The sequence below is a fragment of the Anser cygnoides genome, chromosome 3 (genome assembly GCF_040182565.1).
Source record: "Anser cygnoides isolate HZ-2024a breed goose chromosome 3, Taihu_goose_T2T_genome, whole genome shotgun sequence".
Lineage (NCBI taxonomy): Eukaryota > Metazoa > Chordata > Aves > Anseriformes > Anatidae > Anser > Anser cygnoides.
In genome coordinates, this window is record NC_089875.1 from 74,263,619 (window position 1) to 74,290,819 (window position 27,201).

At 47.0% G+C, this 27,201-nt stretch overlaps 1 protein-coding gene across 2 annotated transcripts in view; it reads right to left on the reverse strand.

The window, feature by feature from the left end:
- Positions 1–27,201, reverse strand: part of SOBP (sine oculis binding protein homolog) — a 109,980-nt gene that overhangs the window by 9,598 nt on the left and 73,181 nt on the right. For both annotated transcript variants that reach the window (XM_066994444.1, XM_066994443.1), the window contains one exon: positions 7,709–9,663. In XM_066994444.1, the coding sequence (XP_066850545.1) occupies positions 7,711–9,663 (1,953 nt within the window). In that variant the 3' untranslated portion in view covers positions 7,709–7,710. The remainder of the gene's footprint in view (positions 1–7,708; positions 9,664–27,201) is intronic.

Consider the following 27,201-nt stretch of genomic DNA (forward strand, 5'->3'; position numbering starts at 1 on the left):
CGGCCAATGATGGGATGCAGATCTTTCCAGAGAGGTCGCAACTCGATAGTTGTTTTATTCTGCACTACCCAATCCCTAAAACTTTTTTTTTTTTTGAGGGGGGGGGTCAGAGGGGAGGAGGTGGAGGGAATTGTGTGCTTCCATAGGAGATGATTACATTACACAGCCTCAAGTCCAAAACCAGGGCTGCAAGAGGGAGTACAGCAGAGTCTGGGGGTGTCCTCTCAGCAAGCGCAGCTCAGCCTCTTTGCCTCTAGATAATTTGTTGTTGTAGGTTGGCTCAAATTTAAGACAGTAATGTTTCAGAAACACTTGGAAAAGCAAGCCAGCTGCAGGGAGGATATCGTTACAAATTGAGACACATGTTGTACAGGAATACCATTCTTTTCAAATACCAGAATCGTGTCTGGGGAAGTAAAGCCATGCAAATGAGTCAGAGACAGAACCTCATTCTGTAACGTGCAGAGAGCCTTCAGCTTTCATTAGAGGCACCAAGAGCTGAGTGCACCAAATACTTCACAGGATCAAGCCCAGACATTTAATTAGCTGTTAATTTCATGGCAGAAGCAAATGCTGAGTATGTGAGGGTTTTGTAAAATGTTGGAGTTTGCTTTGATTCACATCTCTCATGAGATGATTGCACACACTTCCAAACACAGCCTCTGGTCCCATGAGTGAAATGCAGCTCCTTATCAAGAAAGTGTAAACATGTTAAGGTCACAGCTCAGGTAAGACTCAGCTGTGAGGCCTCAATTGGTGGAGACACCCAGCAATGTGCTGAACTTCCCTGTTTTGCCATAGGAGACCTAAAAAATAGACAAGGAGGGACTCAGCAGGTAATCTGGAAACAATGCTTCAGAGAATCTTGCTTGCCATAATCTTGATTTCCTCCTGATTTCTTGTTCAAATTGCTGTGCTTCTGCTTTTCTTGATTCTCCCATAGCTTTTTGAACAGGAATTTATATTTTTTTTCTTAAAATCTACTGCTCACTGCTTGATTATGTCCAGCTCTTTCACAACCACCATCCTCAAAAGTGTTTTGCTTCATTCTAATCCACTTTTGGCTATTGCTCATGATACTGAGAAACAGTTTATAAGCTCTTCACAGTTCTTCAGAGTTCACCACTCAGCTCTGAAGCTGGCCATTGTTGTCTTAAGGTCAAGCTTCTCAAAGGCAATGGGGTGCTTAGCTCCTTATCAGATTTCAGCGGCAATCAGACACATGCTCTCCAGGATCTTGTCCTCTTAATGTAAAGGCAATCTGATTATATTTTTACAGGGATGTCATCTGTTTTACTGTGATCTTTGTTGTAATATACTCTATATTTAACCACGAGTTGTACTTTTTTCCTCATAAACTTTCCATACACCACTGGCTTTGGTAGCTAACAGCACAAGAACACACTGATGGCGAGCCTTAGCCTCCCCCTATGCCCATTTTACACCCCACACTTTTGAATCCAGCCAAATTTGTTTTGCGTTGACTTAAACAAGAGGAGGATTAGCCCTTAGAAGAGATCTGATGATTCTGGTCAGCAGGACTTGAACATGAGCCAGAAGTGTGCCCTAGCAGCCAGGAGGGCCAACCATACCCTGGGGTGCTGCAAGCAGGGCATTGCTACCTGGTTGAGGGAGGGGATTGTCTTGCTCTGCTCTGCGCTGGTGCGGCCTCACCTCGAGTGTGTGTGCTGTTTTGGGCACCACAGTATAAGAAGAACATAAAACTATTAGAGAGTGTCCAAAGGAGGGCAACAAAGATGGTGAAGGACCTGGAGGACAAGACCTATGAGGAGCAGCTGAGGTCCCTCGGTTTGTTCAGCCCTGAGCAGAGCAGGCCGAGGGGAGGCCTCATGGCGGCCTGCAGCTCCCTCACGAGGGGAGCGGAGGGGCAGGCGCTGAGCTCTGCTCTCTGGGGACAGCGACAGGACCCGAGGGAACGGCATGGAGCTGGGACAGGGGAGGGTCAGGCTGGGGGTTAGGGAAAGGTTCTGCACCCAGAGGGTGGTTGGGCACTGGGACAGGCTCCCCAGGGCAGTTTGGACAACGCTCTCAGACACATGGGCTGATTTTTGGGTGGTCCTGTGTGGAGCCAGGAGTTGGACTCAGTGATCCTTGTGGGTCCCTTCCAACTGGGGATATTCTCTGATTCTGTTCTACGCTTATACGTATTAAAGTGCCTGGACAGTCTTTAAAGCCTGACAGACAATTATGAGTGTCTCCTTGTTTCAATAGTAATGTTTTACCAACTTAGAGAATGGCATGGATGAGATGCTTAATTCAGTTCAAACAATTGTCATTTCACAAGACAATGCTAATAAGCAAGCACTGCAGTGACCTCTGAAGTCAATGGCCGCAGACCCTGGGAGCTACCAGGCCGGCTGCAGCCTCCAGGAGCCAGAGACCCTCTGCGCTCCTGTGGGTCTGTTAATTGAGCTATGGCATTTCTCTGCTGGCTGAAGATCTGGCCCTGTGTTTTATTTGCCAAGAGCTCTAGATGTTCACTGCCTTGTGAATTAGACCAGGTGTAGCTATTTTCTAAACTGGGATCAAGAATCAGATTTCATATTTAAAATATACACCCTGGGAGGTTTTATGGAAAAGCAGGAGAAAGCCATCAGAAATCAGCACTTGTTCCTTTGATTTCAAGGCATGTACAGTGATCTACGGCACCGTACCACAAGCCTGCTATTTACTGCCACTGAGACGGAAGTTAGCGCTCCCACACCCCGTCAGCAAGATGTGGGAGCTGAAAGCTGCTCTGCAAGTATGTCATTTTATACTTCAACATTTTGAGAAGCCTTTTTTTTTTTTTTTTCTGGGAAACCCTTTTCTGATTTAATATATCTGAGAAGCTACCCAGGCAATTTTGAAACATAAGATCACCCTGCTAGAGCCAGGCAGCTCTCAAGGGCAAAGCTTCAGTTCCAAGCAAATGTGTTTAAGGCTTTGTGGTATTAACAGTCTCTCCTTTCCCCCTTAGAATAAATGGAAAAATTCTGTAGGCTTATAAGATGCCAGGTGAAGGAAAACTTCTGAACCAGAAGAGTAGGTGTTAAGTGTATGAGTCCGATTACTCTGCTGATTTTAATTAGTTTAGCATCAGCGGAACTACATCCAGTTAAAATTAGCTAAGGCTCTGGCCCATAGTAGTGTGTCAACAAAGATGACTGGCGCAAAAATGCGTGTAAATATATAAAATCTGTTTTCAAGCATACCTTTAGGGTCAAATTCTGTTCCGGTCAGAGCAGCGAGGGCAGGGTGTGATGCTGGTAGATAGATGCTACAGTGACTGGGGAGCTATAAAAACTCTTAAGGCAGAAAGGGAGGTTAATAGCTATGGCCCTTGCCTCAGGAATCCCGACCAGAGCAGGAAATCTTGTGCTGGACCATTATGGGCAGGGGAGTTCACAGTGGGATATATATTACTTCTGCCCTAAACTGGAGCATTCTGCTCGTTGTACATTTTTACGACTACAATGTATGGACTAGACAGATGGAAGTTTGGGCTTATAACTCAGCAGATGCTGACCCCAGGACATATGGATTGGCTCGGTAGGTGGCCATACTCCTACTATTTCCATTACTTTTGGGAGAAATTGTGCTTACGCAAGCAGGAAAATTCCTTCCTTTCCTTACCCCTCTGCCCCCAACACAGGACTAGTCAACGCACACACACGCACAGAGAGAAGCTAGTTTTGAGTTTAGCCTGTGCCATTTAATTTTCCATTCAGTTATGGTAATAACTATTATGTTAAAGCCAAGCAGCCCTTAGCATTTTCAGTTATTCGCTTAAGAAACCTTGCCCTACACCAAAACTATGGGGTTAAAACTGATCCTGCCTGGACATAGAGCACACGGGTAGGCGACACTAACACTAATTTTAGAAACCCTTGTTGCTCAAATTTGAAAAAACTGCATTCAACTGAATAGTCTTCCTTGCTTCATTGCTTTATCATAGTAGGACTTTGGCACTGGGACATCTTTTGCTGGTTCTTTGAATTGCATCAAACTAGAACAGCTTGACAGTCCACATCCTGATGGAGAGACTAAACTTTAACATCGAGGATTATGTTGCTGATTAGCACTTCCAATAATCAAGTAATTGGTACATTAAATAATCTGGAGTTTGGCGACTCGCCCAAAAGGGTCATGCTTGCATTGATTCCTTTTTAGAGAGTCCATGTTGCCATTACACGAATTCAATCTGTCTGTCCAGAACTCTAGCGTAAAAATATTTGGCTAATTTCCTTCATTTCATACAATTTGACAGGAAATAAAATCCAGGAAAAGCTGCACATTATGGCAATGTGTTCAGACTTTCCAGCTGGGGGATGGGGAGCAGGAGAAAAGAAAACTCTCCGGACATTTTCTTCTCCCGGATCAGCATGGCCAGTACAATGCACAACTCCAGGGGCCCAAGTCAGCACAATTAGTAGTGCAGAGCCTACCCTCTTTGTGTTTTATTAGAATTTCTGTCAGGTCAGGAGTCTGGTGAGGGATGTTCCCCACAGCTGTATCGCTGACGGAGCTGGATTTTACCTCCACCCTTCTCGGGGCCTGGGCAGGGAGGCCATGGGAACGGTGGAGGTCCAGGCAGTGGCGCAGGGCTGCACTGATGCTGTTCCTCCCCCTCATCCCCTCTGTACGGACACAGATAGGCTCTGAGCCCCACGCAGCTTTCACAGACAGGCTTCCTGAAGGCCAGAAATACAGGCAGCCCCCCTGGCCCCCCTGGACGGGCTATCACCACTAGCAAAAGGAGGGCTCTGTGTGAAACCAGAGAGTCCTCACCTCAAATCAGTCATCAGGGCTGCACAAATCACTTGTGCGTGCCTTGAGAGACTCAAAACCCACCCACATTTCACTGAGGTACCCGCTGGAATGAGATAGTTATCACCCTGTTTATTTCTGCAGCGTATTTTGGGTATCCTCTTTCCCTTGAAACACACAAAGATCCTGGTCTCATGTGTATTCTGGCTACTTCTTTTCTTTTTGGGGAGGAAGGAGGGATGAACACAGCCTAATAACCACTGCTGGGCTACGCTGAGCTATTGCACAACGTGCACAGCAGCATGACAGACACCTAGGCTGGGCCTTGGCTCTCTTAACTTCCAGTGTCTACGGGGACATCGAGGTCTGTGCCAGTCACCCTTGGTTTCCTTCATAGCAGAGAGAAATAGGCGCTCCTAGGGCACAATTCATCTCGGCTGTCTTAGTTGTCGACTCAGGATGAGCTCAACTGTCTCTCTGAAGTGCCTGTTTCTCTAGGCTGGTTTTAAAGGGAGTTCAGACAATTAGCTCAGCTGCGTCTTCGTTACCGATGTCTATATCGGGTCAGATTAATCTTGCCTGGCAAACTGAAGACTTTCCTGTAAGACAATCCTTACACCGAGACAAAGGAATATGTAAAAGTCAGTGAATGGGAAAATGGTTATTCCTGAGGATAACCAAAGTGGCAGTTATTGACATTTAGAGACTACAAAGAGCCGAGGACAATAACCTCAGTGATAAAGCATCCCTCTTGCCTTTTCATTGCAGTCTGTTCAGTTTACCCACTCTCTCTGTCAAACACTATCCCCGATGTCATGTATAATTGTGTCAACAGGCAAAAAAAAACACAACTCAGTGAAGCCAGAGCTCTCTCTGAGTTTAAAGACTCTGGCTCTGGATGACGATAAAACCCTCCCGGGACCAGGACCTCAGAGAGGTGGCATTACCGCAGCCTGGGTGGTCCAGGCAAGCAGTGGGCACGTGGAAGTCAACGCACGCTAAGAAGCAGCCTGTCTTAACTACAGAGTCAGCACGCAAATGTGCAAGTCTGTTAGCACCGGCTTGAAACAAAAACACAGCTATGGGGAGCCTGAGCAAGGGAAAGGACGTGTTAACCATGGCTGTCCTAAAATTAAATAAAAGGGGTACAGTCAAGCAGTGGGCTTCTCACTAGATCAAATCACTACCCCTAGGTAAAAGCACACGTACGTTTATGCAGAGACAATTTTTCAAGCTCCAAAGGTGGCACGCTGGGTTTTGCAAAAAAGATCTTGCTGCTGAAATAGCCAAATAATAGAATAGATGGGCATATAGTCCATCCGTACCTGGAGGGGCTTAGGAAAATCCCTACCATCAGCACCTAAGAGAGCGTGAAGGTCTTAAATATTCATTCAACGTCTGAATTATTGTATATGTTGGTTATTAGTCCAAGAAAGTTACAGACTTCCTCTGTTCTTACAAATGTGTCTTTTAAATGTGTCAGCACATGCCTAGAGCAAAGAATAATGGTTCTGTTCCACCGAAGAAAGTAAATAAATACTGCGTGTGATCAAAGGGGGTAACGTTTCCGGCACTGCAGCCAGAATAGGGAACGCGACAGCAACAAATAAAAAGGGAGTCCTGGCTACACTGCAGTACCTTTGATGGTGCAATTAGTCTGCACTGATGGAGCGGGGAGATATTGCAGTATCCCAGCTCCCACAGCATGCACAGTCTAGGGTTGGAGACGCCACGCTGCTCAAGGCAATGTTCATATTGCACTGCTGCAGTCGCTATTTGTGCTACCAGGGACAGGGATTTACTGGAGGCTACAGAATATTCCGTGGATTGTAATGAAATCTGGCATCTCACCAAGCCACATCCGGCAAAACGTCAGCATTTTGCTGCTGAACAGATTTCTTGCAACACCCACCATTTTCCCTTTTCCTGAAAGAAGCTCTCCATGCTTGTGAATCTAAACAAATGCAACTACATTTGTTTCTTGCTCACAGGTTTGAAGCAACAGACATGTACTGAACTAACAGTTTTATAAAGGCGCTGTTGTAGCAGAGGGATTCAGTAGGCTGGAAATAAGGAATGAAGGAGGGGGGAGGAAGGGATTCTGCCTCTGGAGCATCATCCTTGGCCAAGCCACACTTGTTGGTGGACTTATCTGTATTGCCTCGCTTTGCAGCCCTCCAAGGAGCTGTATGCCTACACCAACCGTGGGGCTGAGGGAAACCTCAACTGCTTTTCTAAAGGGGCAGACTTGCCAAAGACAAGGTAAGAGAGCAGAGCCCCGTGGGGCAGGCCGTGCCGCAGCTGCCCTCTGCCCATCGAGTGCCTGTCGAGCTAAGCCACAGCGGGCAGGTCCGACAGCAGGCAGTCCTGAAGCACCGACACCGGAGAAAGGGAAGCTCAGGGAGGGGGAGCTCACCCCTGGAGAGCAGCCCGGCTGGAAGCCAGGGCACGATCTGGAGGCAGACCAAAGCAAGATGGTTGGAGATGACCATTTGGTAAGTCAACTGGATCCGAGCTAGCAGTAAGCAGCTGGGGCGTCCTGCTCTACGCTACGCTGTAGGGCAATTTCAATCATCATCATGAAGGCTTGAGTTGCTGCGTAACTCAGCTGGAATAAGTAAGCAGATTAATGGCCCAGACCTAAGCCATATCCTAGGCAGAAAACCACTGACTTTGACATACACCACACACAGCCAGCACCGCCACAAAGTGTTCTGTGAGCAGGAGCGTAATGAGGCTGCTGATGGATGGAGTACTAACAAGTACAAATGCAATACAACACAAAGAACAATATCAAAGCATAAATACCAATAGTTTTCTGAAAGTGCTGATAAATCGGAATCTGTATCTTTCACAAAGGCCACATCCACACGAGCTCGGCCTCCAACCTGGAAATACTCATTGTACTCACACAGAAGGCAGTAGCGGGCACACAAACCTTTACTTATTCTGATTTCGAATTCGGAGGCACCTCCTTTTCAATGGTGGCTCCAGATCCTCTGGCCCTGTGCTGAGTATTGGCGTTGACATAATGCACGGCGCGATAGCAGTCTTTTCTGCTGGTTTTGGCACAGGCTGGATCACGCAACCTGTCTTGGGCAGCATCCGCAAAGCGTACGCATGGTCCTCGTCCGCTGGATTGTTGAGGTTCGGGTCCTGCTTGTCTCCCCCGGCCAGGGGCTCCTCCCCACTCTTCTTGCCAGCGTCCCCCTCGAGGTGGCAGTTCGACGCGCAGTTGTTCTCCTTTACGGACTCCAGCTCGCTCACCGCCAGCTCCTCCGGGGGCTGGGGTTTTTTGGGCTCCTGGGGCGGCTCCGGGTTCTTGGAACCCTCGGTGCTCTTGGTGCCGTTCACGATGACGTTGCACACCGCCGCTCCGGCTTCCAGTCCCGGCGTGCCGGAGGCCAAGGAGACGGGGCAGCAGTGAGCCGCGTCACCGCACGGTAGCGTTTTTGAGTCCACTGGGCTGCAGTTGTCCCTGCAGTCGCTGCAGTTCCTTTTGTCTGAGCTACCGAAAGCCAAATTTACAACACTGTTAGGCTCGCGCTCGACTTTCACTTGGGCGTGTAAAGCCCTGTGGATAACATTGTGCAGCCTAGACCGGTGGCCTACCGTCAGGTCTATCACACCGTCCTGTGGGCCCTGCAGCACGCTGGGGAAACCGAATTTACTGTTCACGGGGCTACTAGGTCTGACAGTCAAGTCAACAACTTCATTTTTACCGTGCTCCTGAAGCACTTGAGCTTGGTTTAGGGACTGGCCTGAGCAGCTCGGTGAGGAGTCGGAGGATTTAGACGATCCTTGCTTCGACTCTCGAGGGGATGAGGAGCTGTTGGCTGGCTTTGCCCCAGGCGTCTCGCTGGAGGTACTCGGAATGAAGTTTTCGCCGTTGCTGGAGAAACCATTGGGGGGTTTGGAGTCGTTGATGTGAGGGATGGGGATGGGGATGGGGATGGGGACGGGCAAAGGGACGATGACGGGATATGGCACTAGTAGAGTCGGGGGTGGCACCAGCGGGGCGAGGGATGGCAGTCCAAAGTTCATCATCTGTGGCATAGGCATAGGACCATTTGGCATCATGCTGACGGGGGGAAAGGGAAGACTGGGCAGAGGAGCTCCAGGAGGGGGAGGCGGCAGCAAGCCCGGAGGATTCCCAGGCATGGTAGGGGTTGTGGGGGGGTGGATGTGAGGGGAGAGCATCGGCCTGTGCATGGGGCTAGAGGTGGGGCCCATATTTCTGGGACCACCTGGTGGCGGACCGATTCCAGGGATCATTGGATTCGACAGAGGGCTGTTAGGATTTGAGGCATGGTGAGGCGGCCCGCGGATAAATGGTGGACGGATTTGCTGCATAATTTGCTGCTCCATGAATATGGGCAGAGGAACTGGCCCACGGTTTGTCATCACCATGGGAGGACTGCGAGGTGGGACACCAATTGGAGGCACAATGCTAGCAGGTGGCTGGACAGAAACTGGTGGAATATTTGGATTCTCACTGATGGGAATAGGTTTGGGAACTGGCGTGGGGATTTTAGTGACAGAGCAGTTGGCAGTGTCAGACGGAGAGGCAGTGGTAGACGCTGATGGTCCAGGACCTTGAATTTGGCCAGCTGCAGACGCTGGGGATGGGGCTTTTCTCCGAGCATCTGCTAGCGGTATATTCCAAGAATCTGGAGTCAGCAGCTGTACCCCAGTGCCTTCTGCTTTATTTTCGACTGGAGGATGTAATGTACTGCACAGTCCAGCTGGAAGATTGGCCTGTGTCTCTTTGTAGAAAATGTCCATTTTGTACTGATTGAGACATTTTGCACTGCAGAACTGAAGCCTTCTTTCCCCGTCCCCAAAATCCAGATACTCTTTTGTGTGTCTTATGTGCTTACACCAGTCACATACCTACAACACAGTAATAAAATCAGATCAGGCAAGAAAAGCAATCTTCTCTTCATAGTGATATTTTTAAAGTCATTTTTCAGATGTTTTCTAAATACATTGTTTTTCTAGCAGAAAAATAATAGTTACATTTGTGAAAACTATTTTTCCCCCCAAATACTGGAGAATTGAATGCTACCATGGTCTCAATCCTACCATATACAGTACATTATATATATTATAGCTATACCACAGAGGAGACTCCTCAGCTGGCATAAACTGTTATAACACACATATGTATGTATACAAAATCCATCTGAATATGTCTGTGATTACTCCTCAGTGGTAATCTAAGCACACCTTTACCATCTCTGATGCAATATTACACGGTAAGTACGATAACTGGGAAAGGACTCTGAAAGTTGCTGGAAATGAAAGCAAATCATTTCTGCTAAACTGTAGCACACTCTAATATTTTTTATTGTATTGTACTGTATTAATAGCATTAAACAGTAACTTGGAAAAGGTGCAGAATTTTAAAATGGCATCACAAAGCAGAAGTATCAGTCACCCATTCATTTCTTGCCCATTAGTCCAAGGAGTAACTTGGAAACAGTCAGGAAATTTGTGTAAGGTTCAAATAACCCCAATTTGTGATGTTTCGGCAAGCTGGAATTATTTTCGGAGCTGTTTGCCCACTTTTGTGTACTAGGCACTTTGAGTAAAACTTCCTGGCAAGCAAGGGCCTATTTAGCAACTTTTCAAATACTACCGCAAAAAGTTTGCATTGCGGGTGTTTTTTTTTAATGTTTTTCTCCTTTCCATTTAATCCTTTTCTGTGTCACTATTGGTGTGGTAAAGGCACAGCCAAATTTTTTTTATTTTTTTTAAATTAAGGCTGCAGAACTAATTAAGCCGTGAAAGGTTTTCCCAGTTGTAAACCACTAGACACCAAAGTTCAAAAAATAGTCATTCTAGGCTTCAGAATCCATTACTTCAGAGAAATTATTGTGATTTCATTAACACATTAATTTTGCAACACCAACAGCTCTCACAGATGGTGAAGACATGATCTACAATTCAAATATGACTCTTGTTTGCACAAATGCCTTTCCTTCATATGGCATTTTAAACAAGAATTAATATGAGTAATCTTGCCATAGCTATAAACAGATAAACAGATGTCAGATTTTTCAGTGCCTTACTTTTTTGACAGAATTTTACGCACACACACAAAAAACCATTTTTGTCATTTACATTAGCTCTCAAAATACTCCACTGACAGAGATTTGTGGTGCTTTCTACCAGCACATTGCGCCTATGACCATGTCAGAATACATCACAGTATTGTTTGCTCTGCCTTTTCCAAACAGCCAATATTAGCTTGTTTTGAAATGACTATCTTTTGTATGAAAAAAAGGAATAGGATTGTGAAAAGACTGCATTAAAAGGATAATTAATTTTAATAATGATTGGCCATATAAACAATTCAAAACAACATATGTCGGGCATCTGATTACCCATCTCATTTAACTCTCAGCTTTCCTTTAATATAAACAGTGGTGACATTTTTGAGTTTTCAGTAATATATCTTTAATATATATATACACACGCACACATGCACACCCCCCGACAGGCTATTAGACCGCTTATTTTGACTGCGCAACCTTTGGGTTACCCAGTCTGGTTGCTGCTCGATTCCCTCCCTGCCTCCCCGCCCCATTCATGCACACACTCCCTTTCTCTACCAGGAAGTTTTAATCCCAAGTTTTAAATCAAACTAAATAATTACTGGAGAAATAGCAACTATGAAGTCACTGCTGAAGCATGGCGATGCCGGGTCCAGGCTGGGCACAGGCATGCGGCGCTATGTGAGATAAATCAGAGGGTGCCCAGCCCCGTGGTGCTCTGGCAGCATTACTGCGGGTTTATCCCCCCCACAATGACCCACACAAGGAAGAAAGTGTGTTACAAGCGGGGCCACCCCTGCGCTGAGCATACACTGACAACGTAGCCTGCTAAAAGTCTGCCCAGGTTTTACGGGGGTTTTGCGAGGCGCCAGCTCTCCCTCGGCTCCCGCAGCAGGGATCAGCGCTGGCGCAGCCAGCACGGGGGCTTTGCAACCCCTCGCCACAAATACGTGGCCGTGGGCACTGAACCATCCCGGGTATTTGGCAGGGCGATGGATTTTGCCACCCGCCCGGCAAATCAACACCGCCCCATCCCTGGATGAGCTGATGGAAACACCTTATAATTGACCTCCTGAAATTTTCTGGCTTGCCACAGCCTTCCAAGCAGACAAAAGGGGAATTTGTGAGTCTATGCCGTGAATTAATAAGATGCTGTTCATCTCAGTAATGCTCCTGGATTTACCTTAAAGTAATTTTTGCTCTAAAGCTCACTGCTGCAGTAACAAAACGCTATCTATTTTGCACGTACAGTATTGGGATGTAAACCACTGCACTGCTTCTGCAGGGTAGGCTCTTACTGCACGAGATGAGCAAAAAAGCAGGGGGTCTCCATGGGCAGGCAGGCTGTGGCAGGATGAAGCACACCCCACCCCAGCGCCCATCAGAGCGGTGCCTGTTTGCAGGGGAGAGACCAGGAGAGTGGTCCCAGAGGCGGCCGCTGCACAGGATCTGGGTGTAGTCCTGGGATGGCTCAGGCAAGGCTTGCCCTTCCATCAGGGCAAAGGAAGCAAACCAGCTCTGAACTTGTATGGCCAGTGCTAAAGAAGCACCAATAAATAGGAGAGAGTAGAAACAGCCCCCATATCTTTCTAGGAAGAGCCCCTCGGTGACTTTAATTAAGCAGCCTGAAAGAAAAATACAACAAAAGCAAAAGCAAAAAACAGAAACAAAACCACTTGTGGCTTCTTTTCTAATCATTTAATTTTATTAGTTATCAGTTGGAAAATTCACTGAAATACTTTCATGTTTTATTGCTGTATTGATTTGTTTATCTCAAGTGGGCTCCTATGTCACTGGAAGCTAAACAAATATTTTCTCTTCCTGGGTAAAATATTTAGAAATCCTGCTTAGAAATTCTCTACGGATTTCTCCTGTTTTCAATAATTCACTGAGGTACAAGAAGCTCTGAAGTCTGCCTGCCTCCCTCACATATTGATCACAGACCATTCTGTATATTTTATCACTAGATAAAATTAATTAAAGCCACAGAAATTAAAGGCAGTAATTCTGTTCCTCTGAACATCCTGGCTGGGCCAAATATCTCATCATTATCTCATTGATTTTATGCAACATCCCAAAGTGCTGGAGTTAACATTGGTGAGAAATGTCTATCTACTACATCTATGTGTTTCACTACTTTTGTATCTATTTATGTGAGCAATCAGTCTATGCAGATTACTTAAGATACGAGTATAAAATGTGCATGTCTTATGCAGGCAACAGGACACCTTAGAATACCACACTAAAACACAGAAAAACAGTCCCTGCCATGAGGAGAAAATTACTGGAGGAGAAAAAATGTCACTTAAGAATTAATGAATCAAGTCTGTCTTACAGGATTGATCATTTAAGATGAGGTCAATGAATTTATGATACAAATGGCTATATCACTAGAGGTAATAAAATGGAGTAATATCATTCATTTTACATCTAACTAATGACGTGCTCAGAGTAATTACAGGCTTCTTCTAAAAGCCTACACTGATTAGTTCAGATGTGATAGGTGAAACATATATATCCTTCAGTTCAATACAATAACATTTTATCTATAAAATACGCAGCAAATGTCTTATTTTTTAAGTACTTGTATTCCGTACAGAGCACCATCACTCTTCATAAGCAGCTCAAAACCTCTCTGTTCATCTATTCCTTTCACTTCCTTTTTCCTGCCTTACCTTTCCCCTTCACCATACAATAAGAGGGGAGCTGAGCCGGCGCAGAGGGGCTGCAAATGCCACTTAGGATTTGGCTCTGCCTCCACGTGGGAGCAGCTCCCCCGGATGCCATAGGTTGGTCAGGAGAGTTGGTGCCTCAGGACCATGGCCATCAGGTCTGACCCAGTGCCCAGGAAAGCGATGAACAGACCCCTCTTTATCGCAGTCAGCCAGCTTTGAGCTTAACGGCAGACCCTGCTCAGCCTGGGGCCACCAAGAGCTTGGTCACCGGCCTCTGCGGGAGCAGGCACGAGGCTGGGGCATTTCTGAAGGGACTGAGAAAATACACACTGCAATGACGAGTTTCAGACATTTCCTAACAAACCCAACCATCTCATACGTTTCTATCCAAAAGGAGGTGTGACCCTTAGAGCTGTGACTGACAAGGGACACAGGGCTGTGAAGATGTCAGAGACGAAGGGTCTGGCCTTGCAAGGTGGTGCCAGACCCCTACAGCACCTCCATCTCCCTTGGAAAATACTCACAGCACTGCTCTGGGGCAAGCACACTGCAGACCACAAATGCCAAAGCACAAAAACTGAATGACAGGAAGATCGGTAATGAGATAACTGCCTATCTCATTCAGCCGTAACACAACAACCCTCAAGAAGATTGAATTTACCTAACTGGGGCATGTCCAACGCTAAACAACAGAATGAACATTTCCTTCAGTACGTTTAATGTATTTATATTTTAGTGGCGGGTTGCCAGCGTGCTACTTATAAGCTCAATGACTTGATATCATTCATCCGCTTTCCTGTGAAACGCCCGGCAATCTACACCGCGGGGCTACTCGGAAGACACCGCATCAGCAGAAACACGACTCGCGCCCGATACGGGAACACCGAGGAAGCCGGGGCTGAGGGATCCTGTGACGCTCATACTGCTCCAACACTAAGAGGGGATGAAAGCCGTTCCCGTTGGCATCCGTATCTTTCTTTTGACAGAGATGTCCAGACTTGGCCGCGAGGTGACCCGCGGGCACAACATGGACGTCCTGCAGCGCTGCACAGGGCTGGGCCTAGGCCTTCAGGCGCGGGGTAATTAATGCTTTAACCAGCTGTCAAATGCAGGTGCAAAGTTCGTCCATTAGTGCCATCCACCAACAGCCTCTGAATGATAATCTAGTATCAGACACTATTTCATTAAGAAATACGTGTGCTAAAGCATATTTTCAGCAAAGGCTCTCAGGATTTTGAAGCCTGCCAAAGGCTGGATGCGGCAGCAATGTAAATAGTAGGAAGTGGCTTGAAATGCAGACAGGTTTCTAGCAAACACCCGAAAGAGTCACACCAGTACTCTCACACTCAACTCAGCCCCACTTCCCTGTGCCCAGATCACCCAGCCTAGGGCAGAGGCTGTGGTACGGACACCACAGTGCCTTGCCACCCAGTTTCAGCAGGGCAAGGCTGCGAAGCACTGCCAGCAGGACGCCAGGGAAAATCTCAGTGTATTAAAAGGAAAGAAAGCAGATCTGCATGTCCTGAAGAACCAGGTGCCTAACTGTCTTTAAAGGGTGAAGGAGTTTAAAGCCTCCCTCAGCTCCCCTTGCCAGCCCCCCCAGGTTGCTGGGCAGTGTGTCTTCCTGCTGCCCCCCAGCCTTCCTCCCTTTCTCCACCACCAAAGCTTCTCTTCAGAGCAAGCCACCCAAAAGGCAATAGTCATCTCTAAGCAAATCCCCTCATGGATCCCACCCAGGGTGCTAAATCCTGCACACAGCCCCATCTCTGCAGCCTGTTGCATGACCAAGCATGGAGAAGCTTTGGGCCAAGAGCCTTATCTTGAGCATTGATGAGTTCAACACCTGTGAGCAGGAAGAAGCTCTGGGTCGGACTGACTCCTGCAGCAAGCAGCAGCAGCCACCCAGAGGTCTGTCCCGACACTTCATCCCCACCCCATGCACCTCCTGTGGGCTGGCCCACGGAGCTGCTCTCTCAGAGCCCCACTGGGCCAGGAGGGCACCTTCAGCTATGTTTGCCTCAGCTCCAAGGCGCTCAAGCTCCCTTTTAGCATTTTCTGACTCAGAAAGATGATGAATATTAAGAAGCAGAAGCTAGGCACCCTGCTGTGCCGTCTGGGAAACCGAGCACGTGGAGATCTCCAGCAGGACATGGCCACGCTCTGCTCAGATGTGCAGGGTCAGAGTGAGGAGGAGGAGGAGGTGGGTGTGCTCCACCCAGAGACAACAGCAAAAGACAAACTCCTTTGAGAGGTTAGCAATAATCAGCACAGTGGAATTCAAATTCATAACTGAAAGGCTTTTTTCCTTTTCATAATGCTGTTGTGCTTTTTTTCCGTCTGAGTTACTGAACCAAGTGACAGAGTGGGTGCAGCCTCGTTAGAAGCTGCAAAACCTGCCGTTGCTCATCGAGGCGTCCTGTGTCTCCATACCCAATCCTCCTCCAAAATGCAGCCCCTGGACCCGTTCTGCACAGGAAGGCTTCCTCCTGAGAAAGACATAGTGCCTGGGGAGGGGACACAGAGCTCAGTGTGTCCAGCACCGTGTGCTGGCCCACAGGGAAGGATACAAACTGTACCAAGAGCCAGGAGCAGTTCACAGCATCTACTTTCAAGACAACTGTAACCAAAGTTCATGCCTCAGCCACCATTACTAAGAATTAATGCTCTTTCACCACCAAATCTCAAATAATAGGTGGCATCCAGCACGGTGGCTCTAAGCAGTTACCCAGGCTCAATCGCCATTTGCAGCGTGCTTATTGCACAGCATTCAGCGTGTTTATTGTGTCAGGGTTTTTCTGCCCAAGATGCCTCATGATAATTTTTCATTACGATTGTTCCACTTGAATGGAATGATTATTATAAAAAAAAAAAAAAAAAACGTCATTCCAGATGAAACCTGCTGCGAAGGAACCCCGAGGCAGGCTCTAACTGTGAATGTGGTTATAATACAGCTCGTAGCAATGCTAGGTGTGAATGAAAACAGATTTTTACAATGTTTGTAGCTTTGTGCAAAAACAGTTTACAAAACAGAACACTGCAGTCGCCTACAACTTAAAACCGTCCTGCAACAAATCTGAAGTTTTTTCAACCTCCCCGTTTAAAAGAGAGCAAAGCTTTTCTGCTTGCTTGCTTTTCCTTTTGATGATGTAACCCTCCTAAACTTCTCTACCTGAAAACCTTTACTGCAGTTTTTTGAGGAGTGAATACTGAATTTCTGTCATTTAAATGCAAGACCTACCCTGTCTCCATTTTTCACTCTAATTATGCAAAAATCTAAGCTACATGAAGCATAAGGAGAAAATAGAGCTATTTGGTAATTAATGGCTAATGATAAACTGATTTCATTTTTGAATCATTGCGGTTGTCACCTGTGTTATTTAAAACATAGTCTTTTCAAAGCACTTGTGTACCTTTGTTTTGAAGGGCTTTTTAGTGCTTATGGCCAAAAGCAATGAATGTAAGTTATGCTAATGCCCGGTGGAAATCCAGGTTGGTTCTCGTTTCATCAAAGTGGCTACGTATTTGATTTTGCACATAAACAGCTGAGCTCTGTGTTTCCAGCTTTGAAACCGCAGTAAGAACTCTGGATCTGAAAGCAGTGGTGAAGCCCACAGTACGGTGGGCAAAACTTCAGGGAAAATGAATGTAGTGTGAAGTGGGATTTGCCAAGAGGGAAGTTCTTCTCCCCAGAAACCTTCCTGTCTGAAATAACACAGAATGGGACAATAATAGCATTTAAAGCTTAAAATCTGTAATGCGGGGTTTTTACACACATGCTATAGAGGAGCTGATTACAGGGCACATCCATACTGCTGTTTCACTACTGATGGCTATGGCCATCACTCCAGCAGTGACATAAGCCCTGAATACAATTAATATGCTGCAGAAGACGAAAGAAGGGCAAGAACAGGAGGGGCAGGGGTGCAAACACCTTCAGCAGGACAGACAACCTGTCTCACCAAGGCTCACGCTTTCTGAAATGCCTCAAGAACCCAAATGCCCTTTCCAAGGATAATGGAGGACCTGAGAAACCTTGTCAAGTCAATTGGCCTTGGAGCAGACCCACAACATGCGAAAGATTTTGGGGCACAGCAAACCCCAGCTCCAGCCACCAAGCCCCAAGCTCAGGTCTCAAGCAGCCCTCAAGCCTCAAGCTCATCAGATGGCTGATGCAGATCTGCAAGCAGCAGCCCAACATTTGCACGGTGCTGCGCCAACACCAAAAGGCCAAGAGGCAGTTCCTCTTCCAGACTTAGCCTGGCTGGACAGGAGACCACTCAGGTGTGTCTGTAGCCTCGTTCTTAGCAAGCCAGATTTGAGGGCAGGGAAGTGTGGAGTCAGCTGAGTGTCTGCACCGTGCTGCTCCTTACTCCGTGGGTGGCACTGGGAGAAGTCAGCTTGGCAGACCGGTGGCAAGCAGTCTGATTTGGGCTATGTGGGCAACGGTCAGCCTGAAGACTCACTTCCAGGCCAAGACTTCCCATGATGTGCATTCCTAAACTTCCCCTGTTCCTGAAACGATCTAGGAGAAAACCGAGCAGCCAGAAACAGCTATGTTGAGTAGGTGGAGCGGGGAGTCTTGGTGAACCACAGTACGTGCCGTTCTACAGACAGGTGATTTTCCTTTTCTGTGATCCTTAAGCTGTTCATGCCACAGTGAGAGCTTTGCTTCTTCCTAAAGGTGACAGTGAAGTGCCTCCTCAAACTGCTGCCGCTAAAGCCCTGCAAAGCACGAGCAGTGAGAAGTGCTGTAAACACCTTGAGAAGCGGACAAGGACTGTCGGCGCTGAATACTCAGGAAACCAAAAGAAAGAAAACAAAGCTAGCGGCTGGAAAAAACACTTTAGGGGCCTGTAAGTACTTCTTCACAGTGTCTCATGCCTGCCACCGCTTTGGGGCAGCAGGGGAAGGTTTCACTAGGACATCCCCCCCATCTCCCTTTCCCTCAGAGAGTGGAAATGCATTTCCTCTCCAGCCCTGGAGCCCCACGCTCCCACCCAGGGGCTGCAGGACAGGGCCGAACACCAGCACAGGTTTCTTCTGCAGGGCAGATGTCAACCAGCAGAAAAGGAGGAAATAATGGAGCCCGCACGCTTTCCAGCACTCCCTGCAACGAGCCCCAGCAACCACAGAAATGAAGGGAAACTGCGAGCCATTAACACTGCAAATGCTTACAGCAAATTGCTTTGAGAATTACAGGTGCTGTTAAGCACAGGAAACTCAAAGGCAAAAGAGGAGAGGGGCACTCTGCTAACCTTGAATAGTATCTCCCTTACAAAATGACCAAAATCTTCACTCTTAACAACCTCATGCTACCATGTCTGCAGAAATCTTAAGAAGCCAGATGAAGATTTATATTCTCTAATTAATTCACTTTCTTATTCAATACCCGAATAAACATGTTCGTCCTATTTTTCTGAACAAAACTTTATTCTGGTCATATAGCAAAGTAACATTGTGAGACAGAAAATAACCCATGTGGCTCATCTGTCCAGAATTTATATCTAGTAATATCTTATATGTATTTTTTCTCCAATATATTTTCCTTTTAATATTCAAGAGAATATAAAAATAACAATAAAACCCCCTCCATTATGTTTCCAGTGGCTCATAAGATGGTTGACAGGACTATAAATGTAATAATGAGGAGGTTTGAGGGGCAGGTTAATGTTTTTTGCTAACACATGATGCTTTTGCCTAAGGCTTTGCTGGAGGCCAGTACCACTTCACCTGGACTGAAATCACCACCGAACACCCATTAAATCACTCAGACTTAAATGTAACACTACTGGGTCCAGAAAATATTACTGTAATCCAGTTTTGAAATATCATAAGTCTGTAGAACAGCAAGTAGGAATGCAATCTGAAACCTAGAGAAATCTTTATTTACCTGCAATGAAGAGTTTTAAGTCTAATTCTTCCTCTCACCTCTGCCATTTCACTGTGCTGTAACCCTCACAGATTTGCGTGTTGTTTCTTCTGATTTATACTTGGACAAGCAAGAGGCTTATAGAAGTCTCTGGGTGCTTTGCACTATATATATACATACAAATGTATATATGTGGTGTGTATATATACATTTTCCACCTGTCTATCTAGGTCGGGGATCTTCAGACTTTATTATTACATGGTATTCTTTATCATTCAATAACATCTAGAGGCCAGGACCACTTGCTCCATGTGCTATAAAATATACATTATTACCACAGCGTGGGCTGCAGCAGAACTCTCACCACCTACCTGGGGCAGACCCCCTGCACACTTTTCCCCACCTCTCCCAAACATATAAAATCCTTGAGGGACTACATCAGCTGCTTACTTGGAAAAATAACATTAGGGAAAGATTGACTTGATTAGGGAAAGATTGACTTGAGTGTTAGTAAAAATGGATGAAAAAAAAAGATCAAAACTTTCCAAGAGGAGCTTTGCCGGGTTTCGGTCCACAAGGCTTTGAAGGGAGTCAAAACTGTTCCAGATTTGACTGCTTGTGATTCACACTTGGAGAATTACTGGTTGGTAATGGTACGCACCACCCCGCACCCCAGCTTAAAGAGCAGCCTCCTCTCTGGAAACCACATCTGATTAGAACAACCCTGGGCCAGATCCAAAATGTGCCTGGATCAAGGAAAAGTTTGTCACACTGGTTTCAGAGCGGGACCGAGACGTGTCCCATCTCTTGCAGATTAGGCATGGAGAGTGGAACTCATTTTCCTGCTTCCCCCGGAGTCGGGGTCTGGAGCAGATGAAGCCAAGCACATGAAATCACTCTGCCACGCACACAGGCCTCATTCTGCATCCCTCCAGTTCCTCCTGCTCTGAAGCTCGGATCCCAGCTAAAACCCAGAGCCCGCTGGTGTGGTCCCGGCTCCCCTTCCCCTTCTCTTAGCACAAAGTCAGACTCAGAGTGGCTTCCACTGAGCGACTGCTAGACTCACTCCTAGGCACTGGCAGATGGAGCAGGTAAGGCTGAAATTAGGGACAGGGAAAAGAAAAGGTGGGGAAAGCAACAGCATGCATGTCCTCCAAATTGTGAGAGACGAGAGGAGAGGAGAGGAGAGGAGAGGAGAGGAGAGGAGAGGAGAGGAGAGGAGAGGAGAGGAGAGGAGAGGAGAGGAGAGGAGAGGAGAGGAGAGGAGAGGAGAGGAGAGGAGAGGAGAGGAGAGGAGAGGAGAGGAGAGGAGAGGAGAGGAGAGGAGAGGAGAGGAGAGGAGAGGAGAGGAGAGGAGAGGAGAGGAGAGGAGAGGAGAGGAGAGGAGAGGAGAGGAGAGGAGAGGAGAGGAGAGGAGAGGAGAGGAGAGGAGAGGAGAGGAGAGGAGAGGAGAGGAGAGGAGAGGAGAGGAGAGGAGAGGAGAGGAGAGGAGAGGAGAGGAGAGGAGAGGGAGAGGAGAGGGAGAGGAGAGGGAAAAGGAAAAAGAAAGGAGAAAAAAAGGAGAAAAAAGGAGAAAAAGAAGAAAATAGAAGAAAATAGAAAAGAAAAAATAGAAAAGAAGAAAGCAGGAAAAGGAAAAGGAAAAGGAAAAGGAAAAGGAAAAGGAAAAGGAAAAGGAAAAGGAAAAGGAAAAGGAAAAGGAAAAGGAAAAGGAAAAGGAAAAGGAAAAGGAAAAGGAAAAGGGAAAGGAAAAGGAAAAGGAAAAAGGGAAAGGAAAAAGGGAAAGAGAAAGGGAAAGGAAAAGGGAAAGGGAAAGGAAAAGGGAAAGGAAAAGGAAAAGGGAATGGGAAAGGGAAAGGGAAAGGGAAAGGGAAAAAAGTTTACTCTGTCGCTGGTAGGAGGATTTTACCATGACTATTATGGCCACTAGCTATCTTAAACCACTCTTTTCCAGGATTTTAGTCTTAATAAACGAGGAGTTATGAAGGCCTGAAACTGCAGCCTAGAGCCAAACGTATGGTGAAGAAATGTGTGTGAAAGCTTCCCAGCCTTCTTCCGCCGATGCCCCTCTTGTTTTACTAAGGCCATTCCTGCCGTGAAGCCGGGCTTGCTGTCACAGCACTTGCTGGCCGTGCCGGTGGGGCAGCCCCCAGCTTTGCTGGTGACCCAGGCCAGCAGAGGGCCAGCCCTCACGCCCTGCACTGCCTGCCGCGGTGCTCCGTCAGGCCTGAGGCACCTGCTGGTGTTCGAGCCATGGGAAATGCCCCTTCTTCCACGGTGGTTTGCACCTACCTCTTTCTAAGCAGGGTAATGTGAGAAAAACGTCCCACTAGGTCTTTTCTACCCAAAGGAAAAGAGAGAATACGCTTTGTTTGTCCTCTCTTTAGCAGTGTTCAGCCCTGGTGCGTACCTGACTCCCGGCTATTTACACAAACCAAGTCTATTCTTAGCGAGCCCTGGATGAACCTGGGGTAATGCCACCGGAGCCAGTGTTGTTTTTTCAGTTTGAACCATGTAACCGAGAGCTGAATTTGGCACCAGGCATTAACTTCTCACCAAGGAGGGCACGTTACGGCACAAGGCACCAGGCGCGCTATTCGGTAAGCAGCACGGTGAGAGGGATCCCGCAGGGAATGCACTCACTCCCTGCCTCTGTGGGTGATGCAGGCTGCGACTGCATAGATTTTAGCACGTGAATACATCATGGCAAACACTGCTATACTCGGAAGATCATGCAGATGATTCTCTCACTGCATAGCGTGCACGACAAAGCAGCTATGCGGAAGATGCACAGCAGGACCGAAGAAGATAATGCATTTAAACCCTCACCCTGCAAGCGACTGCATGCAAAGCTCTCCAAAGTGCTGTGCCCTCTAGACTCCTCCTCAAGGACTAAATCCACCTAGCTTTCTCCAGCCCTTCTCCTTCTGCTGGTCTTCCTGCAGAATTTCCTTCTGGCAGCAGCTGTTGTTTCGCTGGGAATGCTGCTCATCAAACCAGCCGAGAGCTGGCTGCCAACTGAAGACCAGTGGCCATCACCTACAGACTCCTTGCCATATGGTTGTTCTATGCAGCTGAAACGTTTGCTTTTATTTTAAGGGCTTTTATTTACATTTATTTTAACACCAACCCTGGGTCAAGTGCTTCTCCTCCAGTGACATCCAGCAGTAGAAGAAGGAAGGGAAGGTAGGTAAGGCGCTGAGACAGGACTCGCCAGATTGGCATTAAGAAAACAGAAAATCCTTGAGTAACTTTGCACAGGGGGAAGGGTAGGGAGTGAAATAATGTGGATGGCCCAATTTCAGGCATTGACTTTGATTGCCCAGCTCCGGGGCAGACTGTAGGCATCTCCGGAGGGTGGATCATGGCAGCCACATAATGAGGAGCTTCTGAATTGGTCCCGGCAGACTCTCTCTCCGCTGATTACAGAAGGAGCAAGTTAACAGGCTCGTATGTTCTTTACCTTCACTCTGTATCTTTAATCCTCCTCTTAAAATGGGGAGAAGGCTTCCCCTTACTTGGCTCGCCTACTCAGAGTATGAGGTTTTTGAAACGGGGATCAGGTTTTCCTGCAAGTGTTTAGAGCATCTAGTGCAACCACACAGGGTGGTCCTTGAACCACCACCATCACATGAACAAAGTGCAACATTACCATGGGGCTCTCTTTCCACTCTAGGATCGGCAATCACGAGGGGCTTTGCCCAATCCCAGACTTTAGGATTTGGTGCTCTGCAGTGAGGTACACGTGTGAGCACTTGCACACTCGTACACACCTTGTTATATGAAACGCTCATTGCAGGATGCAATACAGTAATGGGGGAAAGGAAGACAGAGTTTAGTGCAGCGTATTTACCAGTAGACATGACTGGGAATATCGACTGCTGTTCACATTTACCCTGCACATTTATCACCCTGCGATATAGGAAGGGAGATGACTGGGAGGTGGGGACGTGCCAGTTAACCTCAGGCACTTGTCCAAGCACAACGAGAGGTCTGAGGTATGCACGAGGGCTGAAATTCCATTATAGGTTTTAAATAATTAAGCACTACATGTTTGGAAGCTCGTTCCTTCCTATTACTTTTTAAATAATTAATCTGTATTTACATCTATTGAACTTCATGAAGCTGTACACATAACAAATTTGAGTCAAGTTGCAGAAGGAAGATTTTCTTGTCTGACTGCGTTACAAATGATTCCTGTTTTATGCAGTAGCTTTGGATATGTGGGATCAGTCAAAATCCAATTCGGCTCAATGCTGTACATCACAGACACACGTGTAAGGGGTTTTCTATCAGTTATTCACAAGTAATCAAAACACCAAGAGAAGCTGTAAATCCCCAGAGGAAAAAATGTGCTTCTAACAAACATCTTAGAATAGCAAAAAGTGATTTGAGTTAGAAAAGAGTGAAAATATATATATATAGTTCCTATTGAACATACCCATTACATTCAGGCTAATGTGATCAGTCCTGTGTCACCTGCAGTACAATTTGATAAAAAAATTAACACCTTTCTGCAATTGAAAAAAGCTAATTTCAAAAGCTAGAATAACAGATACAGCAACAAGACCTAAAACAACAACAACAAATCTTTATCTAGAGTACTTCTCTTCCTACGACATGTTATTTCCCTCTGTTTACTTCAGGTTCAAGCTGAAGAAGGTGTTATACACCCTGCAGTTTCCACCTAGCTGGGACTACACACGATGCACCCAAGCAAACGACCAGTGCTGCTCAGACCTTTGAAACAATTGAGGCGCTGAAATCAGACTCCTGAAACCCCAGCTCTGCCTTGGGAAATGAATCTGCAGCAACGGCAGCAGGATTACATGTTTATCGTGCACGTGATTTCCAGCTCATGTTAGCTCCTATTTATAAGTAAGCAGATATATGTGCATTCACTTATGCAATTCTAGCTGGCATTCCTGCAAACTCAGTCCGAAAGTACAACGAAGTTATTTCCGTTTCAAACAGAATTACGACTAATAGAAATGCTGCTGGCCAAACAGTTCCTTCAATTATAATAAATGGAGCAAAGCTGCCTTCAAACTGAGATCTCAGTTACACCTGCACAGTTATTCTGGAAGTTAATTAGATTGCACAGGGGTAAATATGGACTTAATGTGCTCTTCAGAGGCCTCATAATGGCAGAAGACGTATTAGGGATAGAATAAAGAAACCGACTTTGCTTTCAAATCCCTGGCGGTCTTTGCAACGAAGGGAGAAAAAACATCTGTACCTGGAGGTGAAGCAGACTGGTGTTAGAAATCACGGAAAGAAAGCCAGTAGCCATTCTGCTCCGTGGCAACCCTACACTGTCACCTTGTAGGGGAATGGTGCGCTTAAAACACTTCTCCCAGTGCTCTTATTTTGTAATTGTTTTAAAAAAACAATAACGCATAAATCAAGGACGGCCACCGGATCCCGTAATGACGACTCTCTCGTTTGCTCCTGTGACCCGTGCAGCGCAAACCCAGCATCTCCAAGCAGCAGAGCACAAGCGGGGCTGCGCGAGCAGAGACCGCGAGGTCAGCTCCGAGAGAAAATCAGGATGCCACGAGATCAAGGCCCGGCTAACTCAAAGCACAGGCAGAACCCGTGCTTCAGATGTCAGCCGGCTCAAGGTGCTGCTGGTGTCAGTGCAATCATCAGAGCAGTGCACGCGCCAGGCTCCTCGCTGCGACAGCCGAACCTGCAGCCTTCCCTTTGGATCCCGTTTGGGGATTTTGTTTCCCTTTCAGACAAAGCCAACAGCGCACAGCCTTCACATTTCAAGGCTGTTTTAAGGATCAAAACCCATCTTGCTCAATAAAAAGGCGAGCACGATTCATTGTGGAAAATTATATGGGAGCTTCACGTGCAGTAGGTAGACAGGATTCTGTGACTTGTATCAGAGATACTGGTTTAGAGATCGGTGCTAATAACAGCTTCTCAAAAATGCCTTCCCCCCCCAGAATTCATGTTTTCACATAAATCCTGATTTTGGCATACTACTTTATTGTGGAGACATCTTCTGTGTACTGGCTGGCTTATGCAAATCAACCACATGTCCTATAAATTAGCCTTGAAATGCCTGGGATAATGAGCTGCTAGCACAGCGAGCAGCGCGGCGTTAGAGGAAGGGCCCTGCCCAGGCTGGGAGAGCAGGAGGACACCGAGCGCGCCCCAGCTGCACACAGCAAGGCAGGACACTATGGCTCTCGTCCCAAAAAGCAAGGCTGACTGACCAGGATTGAGAAAAGCAACACTAGGAGATACCTAAAGATCAAAACCCGTGGTAATTATGTGGTGGGAAGACGATGTGCCCCTAGCTGCTGAAACGCAAGCCCGCAGATCTTGGCTGTCTTGGCCGACACGTTTAAACTGGCTGCGGGCTGGGTTTTCATCCCTGCATAATTATTTTTTTTCTCACTGAAGCCCTTTTGACACACGTTACGTGTGTGAATGTTACGGCATTCGGTGCCTTTTCTGGAGATGTTTATGAGCCAACCAAAAACCATACCTTCCCTGCATTCCCTCCCCAAGATGGAGGGAATACCTTGAAACTACCCCCCGCTGGATTTTAAGAAGAAATGTTTCTGTTGGCTGCTGCTTCCTTGTGAAGCACAGGGTTAGGAGCAAGCTGTCCGTACACAAAGGGCTGGTTTCTCTGCCCCTGACTCAGGCAGTGCTGGCTGAGGTGTGTGAGGTGAACCATAATAAATCAGCTGTCAAATCACAAATGCACCGCTCGCTTTTGGTGTGTGCCTAATTGGCACCGCACGTACAATAATTAAAGCTATATTGAATTTGTGTGTGGGCACCTTAATTTGCAACATTACAATAATTAAATGACGCTAGTGTTCAGAAGGAGGTATCTGAGAAATAAAGTGCTATTAGCACGACTTGGCAGGGATGACACTCTCACAGATCCTTTACCCCGTGTCCAGCACAGGCTTTGTCCTGGGCAGGGCTATTCTGAGCTGGAGGCGTCTTACCCCAGCCGACAACGGTGTGGGCAAAAGGGACGAGATGAGGGCAAAGCAGGCAGGAGGAATTTATCGTCACGACTCTGTATCAGCTTCAGATGTGCAAGTATCTCCATTGTATGAGCACGGAGCAGAGACAAAGAGAGATGAGGGGACTTGGCCGGAGTGACAGGCGATAGCTGCAACAGAGCTCATTAAGGGCTGGCCTAACACTGGGCATTACGGCCACCTTCCTGGTAATAAACTCATGGTTTGTGCTCAGTCACAAGCCTCACAGTTTGGATGTATCGAGAAATCAAGCTGTGCATAGCAGGAGACAACAGCCTGGTCTCTCTTCGATGCTAAGAACCCCATTTAGTAATAGCTGGGCTTTAGAGCATTTAGGGAAGGGGACTTTCTACAGCTAGCAGAACCGAGGAGCCAAAGAGCACAGGAACTGGGGACATCAAAAATCTGTGACGTAGTTTGTCGTGGACATGGGGAAGAAGATAGCTAAACTGAGAGAAAGGGAGCTGGTAATGGAGGAAAACATTCAGAAGGGGAAGAGAGACCGAAGGAAAATGTTGCAAGGAGCAGAAAACAAAAATAAAGAAATAAATAAAGGGCAAGAAAAATAAAAAAGGATGAATTCTAGATGGAGGAGTGTGCTCACGCTGGGGACAAGCGCAGGGGGACGAGCTGCTGGCACCGAGGCACTGGGGCAGGTGAGAGGCAGCAGCCGTGCTCTGCTCTGGCTGCTCAGCGGCTGCAGCAGGCGCGGTGTTAGCAGCAGCTGTTTCAATAACGTTTTAAACCCTCCTGCCCTCCTTTCCAGAGCTTCCACATGTAGATTCAAATCCCTGGACATTCACAGGCAATTA